Source organism: Pyrus communis, chromosome 11 (genome assembly GCF_041283825.1).
Source record: "Pyrus communis isolate YQ-2024b chromosome 11, ASM4128382v1, whole genome shotgun sequence".
NCBI classification, from domain to species: domain Eukaryota; kingdom Viridiplantae; phylum Streptophyta; class Magnoliopsida; order Rosales; family Rosaceae; genus Pyrus; species Pyrus communis.
The window spans coordinates 32,000,532-32,018,210 of NC_142575.1; the positions used below are offsets into that span (position 1 = coordinate 32,000,532).

General features: G+C 34.8%; 2 protein-coding genes across 2 annotated transcripts; one reads left to right on the top strand and one right to left on the bottom strand.

Moving 5' to 3' along the window:
• Window positions 1–5,179: 5,179 nt before the first annotated feature.
• On the top strand, window positions 5,180–6,047 carry LOC137741299 (nuclear transcription factor Y subunit B-4). The gene has a single exon (XM_068481021.2). It carries the CDS (start codon window positions 5,236–5,238, stop codon window positions 5,731–5,733), a length of 498 nt encoding a protein of 165 aa, XP_068337122.1. The 5' UTR covers window positions 5,180–5,235; the 3' UTR covers window positions 5,734–6,047.
• A 4,062-nt stretch (window positions 6,048–10,109) lies between these two features.
• Window positions 10,110–17,096, bottom strand: LOC137743487 (potassium transporter 5). The gene is made up of 8 exons (XM_068483390.2): window positions 16,714–17,096; window positions 15,534–15,759; window positions 14,194–14,442; window positions 13,308–13,358; window positions 12,715–12,975; window positions 12,005–12,172; window positions 11,586–11,840; window positions 10,110–11,386 (listed from the first exon to the last, which is right to left on the bottom strand). The coding sequence occupies exons 1-8, from the start codon at window positions 16,906–16,908 to the stop codon at window positions 10,395–10,397; spliced, it is 2,397 nt and encodes a 798-aa protein (XP_068339491.2). The 5' UTR covers window positions 16,909–17,096; the 3' UTR covers window positions 10,110–10,394.
• Between the last annotated feature and the right edge of the window lie 583 nt (window positions 17,097–17,679).

The window sequence follows — 17,679 nt, forward strand, 5'->3', positions numbered from 1 at the left end:
TGCCAAAGGGTTCAATCAAGAAGAAGGCATTGATTATGGGGAAACCTTTAGCCCTGTTGTCAAACCTACCACAGTGCGGCTGGTTCTAGCTTTGGCAACTCATTTTGGTTGGTCTCTGCAGCAACTTGATGTGAAGAATGCATTTCTTCATGGGGTTCTTCAAGAGGAGGTCTATATGTCGCAACCACCAGGCTTTAGTGATTCCAATCATCCCACACATGTTTGCCGTTTACATAAGTCCTTATATGGCTTAAAACAAGCTCCAAGGGCTTGGAATGAGAGGTTTACTTCGTTTCTTCCTTCTCTGGGGTTCCTGTCTACATATTCCGACCCTTCCTTGTTTGTTAAGCATGATGCACAATCTGTGATTATTCTTCTCTTGTATGTTGATGACATTATCATTACTGGTAGTGATTCACAGGCTATTATCGCAGTCATTACAGCTTTGACTAAGGAGTTCGACATTAAAGATTTGGGTCCGCTTCATTATTTTCTTGGAATTCAGATTACTCAGAACTCTGTGGCCTGTTTCTTTCTCAATCCAAATATGTTTCAGATTTGCTGGTCAAGGCAGATATGGTCCATTCCAAACCCTGTTCCACACCTTGTTTACCATATAATCGGTTACTCAAGGATGATGGTCATCCTTTCACTAATCCTTCTTTATATCGCAGTATTGTAGGTGCTCTTCAGTACCTTACTTTCACTCGACCTGATATCGCTTTCTCCGTTCATCAGGTGTGTCAGTTTATGCACTGTCCTATGGATTCCCATTATGCTGCTGTGAAACGTATTCTCAGATATCTGAAATGTACTGCGGACCTTGGTATTCAGTTCACACACGGGGAGTTGGATCTACATGCATTTAGTGATGCTGACTGGGCTGGCGATCCCAATGACCGGCGATCCACAACTGGTTCAGTGGTGTATTTAGGGCCTAATCCTATTTCTTGGTCTTCGAAGAAACAAAATACAGTCTCTAGGTCCTCAACCGAAGCTGAATATCGGGCTCTTTCCAGCACTACTTCTGAAATTGATTGGATCCGACAGCTTCTTCATTTTATGAAGGTTGATGTCCCTTGTCCGACTACATTGTTTTGTGATAATATGTCTGCCATAGCGCTTGCTTATAATCCGGTTATGCATCAGCGGACAAAACATATTGAGATCGATGTCCACTTTGTGCGTGAAAGGGTTGCAAACAACCTTCTGCAGGTGCATTTTGTTTCTTCAAATGAGCAGTTTGCGGATGTCCTCACCAAGGGATTGTCTACTCCTTTATTTCAAACGCACTGTTACAATCTCAGACTTGGCAAGCCTCATCCTGAGATTGAGGGAGGATGTTAGATATTATATGCTTGAGGTAGTTAGTTAAGGTTGTTTAGAATATGTGTAGAGATTATGACAAGTGTCAAGATCTTGGGAGTATTGTAATAGCTTAGTACTTAAGCAATGTAACTAGATATATACAGAAAGATAACTGTATAGAAGTTTAACAATTGATGAAATATACGAAGAGAAAACTTTCTCTCTGTCCAAGACTTTTCTGCACTTCTTTCTGCACTTCTTCTGTTTACAACCACACCATCACATTCTTTCTGTCTACCTTTTCTAGCAGTGTTGCTTGTGGTAATCCTACTGACTTCTTTAGTTTTTCTCGCTTGGTGGTTGCAATCTACGAGATGCTATCTAATGGAGGACGGAGTCTGTTTTCTTTCTATCTATGAGGTGTTTTTTATTGGGTTCCTGGTAATTGTTGGTGGTGGTAGTTCAAGCTCGTCGTGGAGTGCCGTTGTGGCGCTTTAGGCGACGGTAGTGGGAGGAAGCAACTAGGGTTTTCTTCGGTGTGTTCTATATTTTGGGCTCAAAACTATGTTTTGGGTTCTTCGATTACCATGGAAGTCCATTCTTTGCTTGTGTGGTTATTGTATTTGGTCCTCTTATGTCATTATGTTGTGTTTTGGTAACAACGTAACTTTTGACCAAAGAAGAAAGAAGTAATAATGACAATGTTTAATTGCGTACAAGCTTTGGACCAAAAGGCAGTTTACGGACCAAAACCCTAATTTAAAAAAAGTAAAAAAAATCCAAAATGGATCAACTAAGATGCCCACTAGAGCAAGCAAATTGGAGAATCGAAACGAAAGTAGGAAGGTGTGGCCCCAAACTATATATAAAAATACAATGTGTATTTTTCAGAGGTTCACTTAGCTTTTAGCTTCAGATTATTTCTAAAAACTCAGGACTGACCTTGATGATCTCACATAATGAGTTGATTGAAAGAAACGTATGTTCTAACCCCACCAAGTTCCCAAAATGATCACGCAACGATGATGATTGTGCCGGAAAAGTAAGAAATATTAGAATTAGGGTTCTCAAGCTTAATTAGTTTGAAGATACGAGAGCCATGAGTGTGTCTTTATCCTTGTACTTTTATTGCGTGATCTGCCTGCTGATCGACCAGATTTGAGAGTTGGTATATATGTTCATTGAACAAGGACCACAAATATTCATGTTCTCTAAACAGTGGTTTCACGCTGCGAAATAGTACGGCAAGAAGCAGAAACATTGGTTTAAGTTTGAAACTCTAAAAGCAGCACCTTTTTGCCACTAGCGGTAACCATGGCACGAACATATATTACAAATATGTGGTGGTAATATAATATTGGCCTGGAATGGGAATGGGATATATTCTTTTGACATTGTTAAATTTTAATTTTCAGAAAGAATTTATTTACGAATATGCATCCTTATTAAAGGGTTGCAGCCTTATTAAATTTTATCTTTTGTTATCACCATCCAATATCTTCTATCCCCCAAGAATTGATATAAGTTGTAAAATTAAAGAAAAAGTACATGCAACTGTGAGGTTCAAAATCTTTATAAGGAGTTGAGCTACTTTTCACGTATCAGAGATAAATTAGTGATATAATTAAATTCTTTTAAAATGGTTGAAATTATTTTTTGTGAAAATATTTTTAGAACTAATCTTTAATAAATTAAAATACAAGTGAACCAACCTTTATAAAGAGTTGAGCTACAATTCTCACATATTAGAGATAAATTAACAATATTAATTTGTAGTGTACATTGGAAGCTAAGACTTGCACGATATATATAAACCCTTTCACAGATAAATGTCATTTCTTAGTTTTTTATGTCTGAACCTTCTCTATGTCTGACAAGTTTATTGTCCTTTTCATCTTCAGACAAGCATCAGCTCATCTATAAATTTATTACTGTAATCCCCTTTAAGAAATGTGACTGCATAGATTAAGAGTATAAGTGCCTATGACTTTTATTAGACTACATAACAACCAAACCAATACAAACTTTTCCTGCATAGATCAACGGGTTTGTGTTGTCCTTGACTGCACATGTTTTTCCATTCATAGGCTACTTAAATTTAATTAATTGAGCATTATAACTTGATGTTCTTCAACATATTCATATATATGAGAACTGGTGTCATACATGCATGTTTCTTTCTCATGATTTGTTGAGGATAATTTAAATACATTAATACATATATGCTAGAAAGAAATTAAATTCATATGATTACAGACAATTTGATCAATATTATATCTAATGTTGATTATAATTTAACGAAACGAATCAAATAACTGTAGCGTCGAATAAACTTCGCAACTCTCATTTAAGTTGTCTCCTTTTTTTGTTTCTTTCTGAACGAGTCTTTGATTTTTGTGATGTATAAGCATCTATACTTATCGCTTAGTTGCATACTTAAAAGAACCTTAGTTATAAAATGAAAATCTAATTAGCTAATTGAACCTTTGCGAATAAATTATATATGTCATTTTCACAAGGGTGGGAGTGGGAAGGTTTCACCATTAGGCGTAATAATCAAGATTAGGACATGTGAATTAATTTGCACCAAGTGAAATTCTATCCACCCTAAACCCTAGCTCGATCAAACTGCCACGTGCCAACCCCTACATAACCTAACAATAATAGTGCTCTTATTTGGCAAACGAATCATCATTGCATTTCGCAAATCAATCCATGATTCCTGGCTCTGGCTGTCGCCTTGAAAAGTTGATTAGAGTACTACGCTGTTGTTAGAGTGACATAATCTCATGTAAGAACCTTAGATTTAGCAGTAGGTAATTAAACACTAGGGTTTATAATATATAATAAGTCCATTAAAGTTGAGGTTTCTATCATAAAACCAATTAGTAATATGAGAGATAACCCAACTTACTCATAAATTCATGTAAAGTTCATCCTCTCATCAATGTGAGATTCATTCTCAACACGCTTCTTCATGTATGGCGAATTTTCAAGTCTAGCACGTGAACAACGCAAATTAGGTGACGTTGAGCACTTGTGGCCGTTGCTATGATACAACGAAGAAAGTTGAAGTTCCAACATAAAACGAATTGGCAATTTGGAGACTAACCCAATTTACTTATAAGCTCATGTAAGGTTTCTCATTTTATCAATGTGTGATTCATTCTCAATACAATCATTTTAGGTTTTCATTGGTTTGAATCTGCAGTGCAACAACTACACGTGCATGACTTTTGTCCGCAAATTCAAATTCAGTTCATTATTTGAGATTAATTAGTTATTAATCTTATTGAGCTTTAATCAAAACAGATAGTCGAAACACCAGGGGGGACAATTTTCTCCATTGTTGATATGTTTGAGTCTTTCTCTTTTCCAAAGCATTACTTAGGAGTACTTAGCTTCCACAAAAAAACCTCTACACACACAGTAATCCAAGGAGAGATTTTTGATGTACCGGAACACCGTCATTTGGTTTTATTATTTTACTTAAATTATGACACGTATATATATTTTTATTATTGTTAATGTACTCTAAAAGTTTGATAAAAAAATGTACTCTAAAATTGTGACATATATCGATTATGTCACTCACTTATATTATAACATGAGAAATAATATATCACATAACAAGTATTCTTAATATAGATAAACATTTCCACTTGAGAGGGAAAGCGAGAGTGAGATTAGAGAATAAACAATTAAGAAACCAATTATACCAACATAGAGAATTGCCTGTTGTGCTGACCAGGTATTTGTCAGGCATGCCACGTCATCATATCATATGATATGGTGCATATGTACATAAGTATGCATGTATGGACATCTAAGGTTCTATATAAAGCAGCTTAAGTAATTAGCAAGTGAGAGAGGAGCTAGGTCGCGACGTGTCTGTGTTTGAGAGGATCAAAATTTCATAATATAGAGATGGTTGATAATATAGGAAACAATAATTCATCAGATAGAGAAGGGTTTAAGTACAATTTCACAGGTGGTGGTAGTGTCTCTAGTGATTATCACCACCATCTTCATCATCAAGAGGGAGTCATCAAGGAGCCAGATCGGTTGCTTCCAATTGCTAATGTTGGGCGAATCATGAAGCAGAATTTGCCCCCGAATGCGAAAATCTCGAAAGAAGCCAAAGAAACCATGCAAGAATGTGTTTCTGAGTTCATAAGTTTCGTGACTGGAGAAGCATCTGACAAGTGCCACAAAGAGAAGCGCAAGACGGTGAATGGGGATGACATTTGCTGGGCTCTGGCAACTCTTGGATTCGATGATTACGCGGAGCCACTGAAGAGGTACTTGCATAGGTACAGAGAATTGGAAGGAGAGAAGGCTGCTAACCAAGGTAAGGCTAATAGTAATGAAGAACAGACTGCCACCAAGGACAAGATTTCCTACAGCAGCAGCAAATACCTCTAATCCTCCATCAAAGTACAATATGATGGAAAGGGGAAATAGCTCGCTCTCCCGGCAATTTTGAGTACTGATCATATGAATTAAGCGAGGTAATTAATATACTTTTCAAATAACTAGTACTACTAGATCTTAATTAAATTGCATGTGTAGAAGGTACATGACTATATATAATTAAGTGGGGAGTTCGGCTTTTGGTTTTGGTTTTTGTTTTCATGTGTGTTCTCATAATTAAGTCCTGGGGATCCTTCTTTGGTTGACTGTAATTAGCTCAAGAATTATGAGATTGGAGTAAATCCATTGACTTTTTTGTCTTTTAATTCAAATATGAAGTTTATTGCAGGTGATTGTATGAGATATACATGTTTAGCTGCGTTCCTAGTTATCTTGGTTTTCTAAATCGCGATCAGTAACTTGTGAAATCTTGTAAACAGGTTATCTTGCTAATCTTCCCTTTCAATTTTGTCCTCAACCTAAATTCAAGCGGAGGGTTAGTGATGGGATCTGGATATACTTTTCCCCTAATTTATGTCATATTAAGGGCGATGGAAACCCTAACATCACATTTGTGCTAACTCACAACAAAAACAGGAAACACCAACCATATATGCATCTGGTTAGTTAAGCATCAGATTTTTCTTAGTGCAAGCTGCCATTAGGTTCTTTGCCCTTTAATTATGCAATCTACTCACAAACACCAATTGTGCATAATCTCGTATCAATTTTGATGCTAACTAAGTCATGTTCCGACCACATTTCTGGTGTGATCGAGTTGAATCTGATACGATCAATTACAGGAGAAATTGGATATGCTTAGGGTTTTATACATGGATCTATCTTAACTCTGGGGAAAACAATTTGTTTGTAGGTTTGCTATTTGACTGATATTAGAATCTTATAAAAGACTTGGAGATCATATCTATGCATTTTCTCTTGAGAACTGGTTTGCATTTGAGTACTCTCTTATTGTTTAGATTAAAACTATCTCCTTGCCGTTTGGTTTCCTTTGAATATATATAGGAAAATAATGATTGAAAGAATATCTCTGAAGGTGCTTTGTCCGGCCAAATTTTGGAATTCGTCAAAACGAACTTTGATGCTTTGTTGTTAATTTTACCCTCGAACGGTAAGATGCAAGTCGAACCGAGAATTATGTCCTGATGTGCAATTTGGCTCACTTAATCTCCTATAGCTCGAACCATCGTAGTTTTACCTTTGTCGTAATCTCAATTCATCAATATATTATTCAAAAAGAAATTCTCTCTGGGTTACAATTTTATATGTTTGTGTACATATATGCCATGTAGGGTTTTTCCTCATAAAAATGAAATTTGCTAACAAGAAATCAATTGTACAAAGTGTTTTTCTATTGTCTGATGCTAATTAAGCCATGTTTTGATCACATAATACTGACGTGACTAAAATGTACATGAGAAATTGAATGCATAATTAAGCTTAATCAAACCAAATACTATTCATGTGCAACTCTTTAGTACTTATACTGCAGTCTGGTTTCACATGTCTTGAGCACTAGACATCTTGGACTCTTAACTGTTAAATCTCTCTCTCTCTCTCTCTCTCTCTCTCTCTCTCTCTCTCTCTCTCTCTCTCTCTCTCTCTTCTTGTCATCTAACTTACCAAGTATAGATACTCCTGCATGCTACTTTAGACAGTTAACTTACCAAGTATAGTGACACCCACATCAGCCATACCTTATGGAGATCATGAGGCTAATTATGTTAGTCAATGGGTAGCTAGGGTTTTCTATGATAACCGTAGGGCATAATTTTTCACCGGGGACCACAGTAAATTTAGTAGCCACGGCTCAACCTTCCATGGTTAATTTGTCGTTAAGAACCCCCATTAAGTCTGGATCATGCCGAAAGGTTTTACATATTCAAATGGGGCTTGGATCATCTTCCCACAAGTGAGGATGACTAAGCTCCAATATGTCAAGTTGTTAGGAAGTTTTTGTGAGGAGTTCTTGGAAAATGGAGACAAACTAAGAGAGAAGTGCGGGGCTGAATTAATTATTAGGGTTTCTAGGGTTTTTCTTCATGTTTTCTTGATTACTCCAAAAGAAAAGATGATCGATATGATACAAGATCTAAGACAGGCAACACAATCGATGGAAACTTGAGATACCATGAGGCATGACACAAAGTTGTTTGTTCAATGATGTACCTACTTAATTAATTTGTGCTTTACTAAAAAACTTAATGAATTTGTGATTTACTTGTTTAATCAAACCCTATCAATCTTACTTTATTAACGGATGACGGATCGAGAGTGAGAGTAGTGTTAGAGCAAATATAGTGGAAATGAGCGGCTCAACACATCATTTTAACCAATAACCTTGCGAAACCTTTGCTGCATAAAACTAGGGTTCTTCTCTCAACATGATTTGTATGTAGTGTCAATCAATGGGGCTTGATCAGTCTGTTTGCGTGTGTTGTGCGAGAGTAGGGACTCTTTATTTATAATGCAAACAGTGGTCTTTGATAATTAAATATACTTCCCATCATGTAATCCCTATCATAGTCATCAAGTTTGATAACCCTTATTACTAATAACCAAAGAATCCGCATCAATATGGATAATACCATTTGCACCGGGACTTCTTAGGCTATATTTTAACACATTCCTTAATAACCTACAAGTATTGTCAATCCTAAACTCTTATGATCTCAATCCCTCATACACGTGCAAAACAAGTGTGCAGCTCTAATTAAGCTTACAAGTAGTACCAATTAAACTTTCTTACTCATAAGCAACTAGAGAGTTTAGTGGTGAGAGTCAGTAGAGTGAAGTATACTACGTCCAATGTTTGAAAAAAAAATTTGTTCTTTTTTTTTTTTTTGTTGACAAGGGTCATAAAGCCCGAGAAAAATATAGAAATATTTCAATATAACATAAACAAAGATAAAATTTTCTTTCTCCTGGAAATCGCTTTATTGGTTTCGTGAGCCTTCCATACTTCTAACTTTTTTTTTTCTTCCAACTATCATTTAATATTACAATATGATAATATTCATTTTCACGGTTTTAGGTTTGATTCTCGTCAAAGACGAATTTAAATTAAATTTGTATAACTAACCAATTGTAATGTTTAGCCCACTACCCTATCGTTAATGTAGTAATATGAAATGTATTTAAAAAAAACAAAAAAAGAAAAATCCCCGGACTCTCTTAGCTTTGGAGATGACATATAAACTATGGGTTACACACCATTAGTCATCAATATAAATTAAAGAAATTGCCGATTCATTATTTATTATCATAAATGTCAATTTGTTCTACTCATATAAATAATTAAAAGACCTAACTTCTTTTTACACGATAAGTGACTAGTTCGTTGAAAAGAGGAAACCCAAGAAGGGAAAATTCCTTGAAATATCTAATTTAGATTAAATAGAAAGAAAAGAAAAGTGTAACTTCATGGAATCTCCTCCCAAATCCATAAATCTGACAGAGAGGCATGTGATTCACGAGTTCTCCATGTGACACTTAGTAGAGTCCCCAACTCAACACGTGGTATAGAGTTGGCACGTTGTGCATTTTCTTTTCTTTTCTTTTTTTGGCAAACCGTTGTGCATTTTCTTTTGTATCAACTTTTGCACAATGTGCGTATTGCGATTGGCATTTTTGCAACTTTTTTATTTACTATTTAATCAGTGATTAGATATTAAATCGTAGTTTATCAATGACTATGGAAATAAGTACTCATAAAATGTTGAATAAAAATCCCAGTTAATTGTTGTTGTGTTTAAATCAACAGTGGCTTAGAGAAAGGTAATTTTCACTTTATTACCATGAATTACTCTATGTGTATTATGTTCTAAAGTTGTGCACTTACAATAAGGTAATGCTACGATCCTTAACTATGGAATTCTGTGGTCAAGTCAAACGTTAACTTTTTTGTTGTTGATAGAACTGAGTTTTTTTATTGATAAGACAGAGTACAAAAAGTTTGGGGAGCAAGAGTAGCCTCATTAAAAAAACCTCCAAGAAAGAAGGAAAACGAGCACTTAACCAGCTTGCTCCCTAATTACAATTAATTATCATTCTCCAAATCAATTTCAAGGAATGGAAATAATCAAAGTGGTTCCTCCTCCATGTATTAAATCCTCCATTGCTAAGTCCATATTTTCCCAATTCATGAGCCACCACTTTATATTTTCTTTTTAAATCCTCCATTAGCTGTATATAAATCATATAAAGTATAAATATACATGTTCTCTATCAATAATATAACACATAAATTAATAATATTATTTGAACAATCACCGGGATTATAGTACAATCAGTAATATATTGCACTAGAAAAAGAACATGTAAGAGGGTGGACCATGAAAAGAAGGAAGAAAAACTTGTAGAAAAAATTCACAACATGAACAAGCAATTACTACTTTACGAAACAAACGTGTCATGATACATTAGCAATGGAGCATTGCATATAAGCGTATTTATATATTACAATTGCACTATACCTCGTGGCCGGAAGAGCTCTCAGTCACCTGATAACATTTTTAATTTGTAAGAACTCAAACATAAATCCAGAATTCTTGATTTATTTATCTATTTGATGTAGCTAGCTAGCTAGTAATTAATCACTTTAAATAGCTTGTCTCAAGCTGTACTAAAATTTGTATCCACTTTCTTTTGCTCTAAAGTTCATAAGTCATGCCCACTTTCAACAGCCGCTTGTGAGGAATATCAAACACTTTGTCACACTGCCTCAAATTTCTCTTCAAGAAATTGTAAGCGTAATCGATCAAAATTCTTTTCGCTATACCAGCTCCTTTGGCAGCCGTCACTTCATTTTCCCCAACCAAATGAACAACTCCCCGCCTCCATGCTTTGTCTATTGCCTCAATCTCTCTGTCCAACAAATCTTGTTGCTTATCTTGATCATCAACTTGCTGCTTCGAATCCTCCTTTCCATTCTCTCCACCGCTCGCCAAAGTACTGTCTTCGAATTCTTCCTCGATCTGAAACTTGGTATCCTCATTAGCACTACTGGGAATATGATTTGTTTGAGATATCCAAAAACTATCCTTTATGAACTCTTTCAACTTCTCCACCAACAATCCTTCGAAGGGTTCGTTCTCATTGCGAACATCGGTGTACCCATACCTAGCAACGCATCGGAACACATTCAGATCCTTAGGCTCTACTCTCCGAAAAAGAAAGCGCTCTTCCAATGGAACCTTGCTTATAGGCAACGATTTGATTGAGACAAAAACAAGGACGGAGTGCAATGCAGGCACATTCGCAGCGTAATGATTGAAGATTGGTGGGATGCCTTGAACAAGTTCTGAATAGAACATGGCGAGGCCAGGCATACGAGAAAAGTTTGCATCAACAGCAATTTCCTTGAGTTGTTCGGGAGAAATTTTGTGTTCAAGCTCGTAATAGTACTTTCTTCGATGCACATCATTCCACACAAACATTACAAACATCAACAATGTAGCAAACGCGAGGGGAAGATATCCGCCCTGGTCAAATTTGTAGAGCACTGAACTTAGATACAGAAGCTCTACACTTCCAATAACAAGAACATATGAGATGACGAGGAATATGTTGGTCTTCCATATCATGATCATGATTAGCACTAGGAAGGATGATGTAAGCGTCATCACAAACACCACTGCTATACCTGTGCATATATATACGTATGACAATTAGACAAAGTCATTCATTATTAGTTTAATGAGCACATAAATATTTTCCTGTCAAACTGCATGTGGGTCACGCATTAATTCGACTATTTTGTTTTTAATGTGAGACGGTGACTCAGTTTTTGGCAACATAAGCATTTTTTGATGATATAATTAAGTTTGTAAAGAGAACATTACCATATGCATTGCCGATCTTTGCAGTGCTTCGAAACCCTAAAGTGACTCCAACACAAGCTAACATGAGAAGGTAGTTCACTTCCGGAATATAAACTTGTCCGGCATACTTGGTTGATGTGTGCACGATTTTCACACGAGGGAAACACCCTAATGATAGTGACTGTTGGATTATAGAGAAAGTCCCTGAAATCATAGCTTGACTAGCTATGATCGCTGCCATAACAGCCACTACAAACATAGGCCAATACAAAGGCTCTGCATGCATTTAGCACAATTAGTACACAATTAAAAAAATTATGCAACCACCTAAGTTGGTTATTATATATGGTTGTTAATGTTGAGGTATACATATTTGATACTTAGCTCGTAAAAGGTTATATTAATATTATACACACACACACACACACACACACACTTACTTGGTATCGACTTGAAGAAGGTTTCTGCAACAAGAAGATGGTGCTTGCGAAGAAAAGAGGCTTGTCCAGTGTATGCCAATATGAGAGCTGGGTAAGTAACTGTGCACATACTTATTTGAATGGATCGTACTGTGAAGTGTCCCACGTCAGCAAATAAAGCTTCAGTTCCTACAAATGAAGATTGAGACATTAAACAGTTCCGATTATAAAATTTGTATGGTAAATATACGTTTTATATATCCATTTTAGAAAGAAATTAACATTTAACTAATAAATAGTTCAAAAATGTAGATAGGAATTCTATAGAATTTTAAAAGAATTATAAATTCATGAAGTTTTAATGGGCTTATGTAGATTACATTTGAATTCTCTTACAATATAACGGGTGAGAGACTGGATTTGTTAAAAGTCTAAAATAAAATATGAAAACCCTCTAAGCCCATCAAAACACCTTTTAAAAATTCTTTAAAATCAAATCATGATACTTCTATAAATTCTTTCAAAATCTTGATTACACCAGGATTTAATCAATGAAGTATGAACTTGTAGAACCTTTCTAAAAATGCTAATTGAATAACGTTGAACTTTTATAAATTCATTTAAAATTTTGAATGAATACTATCGAATTTTTAAACTCTTTCCAAATCCTTTACATGGTCTTATTTAGAAATTAAATTTTTATGTTATTTGGCATGAAATTAATTGTAAACCTGTTATGGCTAACACAATGCCACCAAGAGAAATCCAAGCGTCTTTTTTGTTCCTCCTGAAGTAATCTACTATGTATTGTGGATTTAGAGCCTTGACCACCGTCGGATCAAACTTGATGAAGTTGTACACGCCAATTCCACCAATCATGGTAAACCAAATGCAAATAATTGGTGCAAAAGTGTAGCCTACTTTATCAGTTCCAAGTCTTTGAACCATGAATAGGGCAATCAAGATGACTACTGATATCAAAACAACCCGACCTGTGCACACAGATTAAATTAAAACTATTTAACCAAAAACATTTAAATTAAATTAGTCAAATTATCTTTTCACTATCCGTTTTATAGAATGAGAATCCTCTCCAGATCGTCTTTGTGAGGATCCAAGGATCCTTTAATTTTATCAGTTCATCATATATCGTGCCGCAAATTTTCATTAAGTATTGTTTGTGTTCAATTTTAAATAACAAAATTTTAAATAATTTCTGATCATACAATATATAATGAACGAACACGATTAAAGGATCTGATAATCCGAAGAGAATCCTCATTCCGTTTTATATACCACGCACAAATAATATCTATATCAATACCTTGTGTCATTGCAGATGTGGCTTCTTTGATTCCTCCAACAGCCGACAGAACTGCCATCAAATTGGAACAAAAACAATTTTAATATTCAAGTCAAAAGAAATTAAGCACATAATCATGTGAGAGTAGGAGACGCAACTTTGATTTTGTCTTATATCGCAAAATTACTCAACTTTTTCAACTTTTTCAACTTCATTTTTGGGAAATTTTCTAGGTTCTGCTTTTTATTTTAACTTATGCTTGTGAATAAGATAATATGGACTCTATCCGCATGAGAGGAACCACTTTTATTTTAGAGTTTGGTTCTGCCGGTTTTGTCCTAAATTTTATTTTTATTTATTATTTCATGACTTTTCCTTTTATTTTTATTTTTATTTGAGCTATAACTCAAGTAAAAATACTCTATGTAGATCCTTTATTAATACAATTATAGACAAATAAATTAGATGTGTAGCAAGAGTTTTGTACAAGCGCCCATTTACTACCTTTTGTGAAAGGCCCCTAAAATCTGAGAGTTGGCTATGTACTTGTCCAGTTAGTAAGTTACACTAATGAGCATGCAAGTTGAGAGATTCTTGTTAAACTTTAGAGACAGTTTTAGAATCGATATTGTTTATGACTTAATCATTTGTTTAATAAGTTTTATATTAAAAGTCTCAATATCCCATTTCCTTTAATGTAGATTATATCGTTTGTTTTTAAATAATAAGTAGTGAAACTATTCGATATAGAAAGAATTTAACTTCATTAGATTTTTGAACCGAGACATAGTTAAAAAAATTCTATATAATCAGAAATATATTCACCTTTCATCACGCCACCATGTCAAATGAGGAGATATATAGATAGATACTTTTTTTTTCCTTCTTAATTAAAGATTTGACAAACCTGAGATGCAAGGAGTGAGGACACCATCACCAATGACCATGGAAGTACCAAGCATGGTGGCGAATAGTAGAAAGATTTTGGCAAATGGGCTGTTCTCCAATGAAGATTTAAGCCTAGATGCTCTCTTTACACTTTTAGTAGGCAACTCAAGCTGAAAATTTGAAACATCACGATCCTCTGCTTGTTGACTCGGAGTCAAACCAACTTTGGCATATCGACACAGCAAAGAGTATAGTGCGAACGTCCCTCCTGCAAAAGAAAAAACATTATGTATGTGAAGTGTTATATTTGCTGTGGTGAACAATTTCTTTCTTCTGAATTTAAGTTCGCAGAATTAAGAGAGACAGTTAAACTCCTACATGGTCAATAGGCATGGGCATATTTACTCTATTTACCAATATGAGTACATCGACTCTAGTGAAGCGTATTGTTAGTATAATTTATTTATGGGTTAAAATCAACTAAAATATGATTAAAAAATCAAATAAAGTTTTCATGAATAAGAGAGGATTCAAACTTTAGTAAAAAAATAATACGCTTTCTCTATGCAATTTGATTGAACTTGTATTTGCATACGAGTTTTCCCCTATAAGGATCTTCTTTTAGATATTTAAAAGAATACTATAATTTTTTTTAATAAAAAAGACTATGATTGAATTGGCAATTTAGAAAAACCTATCATTATGCGTATTAAAAATTAATAATTTTGTTAGACTCCACTAGACAAGTTTCTCCCAGGTTCGTACCTCAAACTTGTATTAAAATCAAACTTGGTATCTTTTTTTTCTTTTGGTCTTTTTACGTGTCAGAAAATGACACAGCGAAAAATCAAAGGTTGGGGCTTATGGTCGGATTAAAATGACATAATTAGGACTTTGAAAGTCGAAGAAAAACTGCAATTAACAATAGATTAATGAGGACTCAATTATATATAAGGGAATTCTTCTTTCTTTTTGACAGTTTAATTATAAGAAGTTTGACAAATTAACCTTGGCAATCAAAATTTTCAAACTAACAAGGTATGAATCTAAAGTATATGCTGATGGAGAAATTTTGCAATTAGCCCGGAACACATGATAGTACACCACATGTCATTATATAATGGAGATAAATTTTATTTTTTAAGCTCTTCATTTGTATGATGATATGTGGTGTACCATTCTGTATTCTGAAAACATTGAAAAATCTCTCAAGCTGATGAGACACCGAAAGCTAAAGGACGCTTTTTATATTTATTTATTTTCTATGAGAAGTTGAGAAATAATTAAATACGAAGGATTTAATAAGTGATATTGTTTTGTTTATAATTATACAGATCTAGAAGATGTATGGAATCTTACCATCGCCGTTATCGTTGGCCCTTAATACGATTAAAACGTACTTAATCAGAGGGATTAAGGTGAGTGTGTAAAAGATCAAAGAAAGAACACCCAAAATGTCATCGCTATGGTTGATGCCTTTGGTGAAGGTGCTCGCATACACATAGAGAGGTGATGTACCAATGTCCCCATAAACTATGCCAATGCTCTGAAATGCCAAGTGCATTATCACGGACCAGTCCGCACCCTAAAAAAGCTCCAATAGAAAATAAATTTAGAATAAGTTCAACAACAACAACAATCAGATTTTATCTCATTAAGTGGATTGGCTTTGTGAATTCTATAACATCATTGTGCTCGGTTTTACACCAAGTCTTCCATCAATTTCAAGTACTTTATATTTTTTCTTAAAGTCTCTTTCAAAATCCTTTTGTCCCTTCAACTGCCCTTTTTGCCCTAAACTTCCATCTCATAGTCACATCTTCTAGTCGGAGCATTTATAGGTCTTCAGTTCACGTGTCAAAACCACTTTCACCAATTTTCTCTCATATTATTTTCAATTGCGGCCACTCTTAATTTACCTCAAATATCCTTGTTCTTAATCTTATCTTTTCTTTTGTGCACACACCTCCAACAAGCATTCTCATCTCTGCTTACACTCATTTTTTGCACGTTTTGATTTTTGATCGCCCAACATTCTGTGCCATAAAGCATTATTGGGCTTATTGTTGTCCTATAAATTTTTTCCTTGAACTTTAGTGGCATATGAAATCGCACAACACACTTAAAACACTCTTCCACTTTATCCTCTATCTTGTAATCTATAATTGAGGTCTCTATCTAATTCGCAATAAAATCATGTTTTCTTTTTCTCTTAGAAAACTATTCTATTGTAAAAAAAAAAAGCTATTTTGTCTTCTATCTTAACTATTCAACAACTACTGTAAAAATAAAAAAATAAAAAAAAAAAATCTATTCAGCAACTGTTGGTCTTTTTTTTTTTTTTTTTTTTTTTTTGTTGAAAACAACTTGAGAATTAAATTCGAAACCTCTTCAAATGAAATGGATCGAGATTAGATGCCGCTGTATTAAATGACTTTAAAAAAAATATTTAATACACCAAATATGTATATATCAATAGAATCTAATTGAAATAGTACTACACTATTAAAGAACATAAGAAAAATGGAGATCGATGAACCTTGGAGGCATGGCCATGGGGAGCTGTGAAACGGCGTGACTCGAGGTCCAAGGAGTCGTTTCTTCGCAGCTTTTGCCATGAAAGTTTCTTCCCTTTGAGTTGATCCTTATGATGCTCATGATGATCTGAAACTTCCTGGTGATCTTCGCTTCCCTCATCTGTAGGATTTTCCACTACTACCTCTTCATCAGGCATTTCTACTAAACCTAGGTAGCCACTTCTCACACGCTCAAATTAATTTCTAGAGAGAGAGAGAGAGAGAGAGAGAGAGAGAGAGAACTGCAGGTAGGTCTTCCTCTTTGAGAGCAAAAGCAAGCTAGCTAGCTAGGTGTTTGCGAGAGAGTTAGAAATCTGGGGGTGCCAAGTATGGGGAGGTGTTCTCCTATATGTGAGGATGGATGGTGATATTTAAAGGAAAATTAACTGAGGAAGAGGCCACAGCTCATTTACTATAGGGTTTTTATCACTAATGGTCATTGAGATTGACTAAACTCATCATTTTAGTCTCTCACATTCAAAATCAATCAATGTTGTGCTTGACATTCACTACCTCACATCAATTTGGTCATTCCGTTAAGATTCCATGAACTATTCTGTTAGTTTGCATGTGGGACCCACAAATCCAATCAAATGGTGACACGTGGATTACACAAAATAATGGTTTTTATCGCAAATGGTCCCTAATATTGATCCAACTCCTTATTTTGGTCCCTAAGTTTCAAAAATCGATAAATTTGGTCCCTGATTTTCACCACTGCACATCAATTTATTCTCTCCGTTAATGTGGTCCCACTAATCCAATTATGTGGCTCAACGTGGATTAACTATAAGAAACTATTTTTTTAAGAGTGAACCAAAAGAAGAGTATTCACGCAGACATTTTTCTCGCATCCCACAACCCCAATTGGAAAAAAAATTCAATCGAAATTTGATAAAATCAAAAAGTGCAAATTCAATTCAAATTTG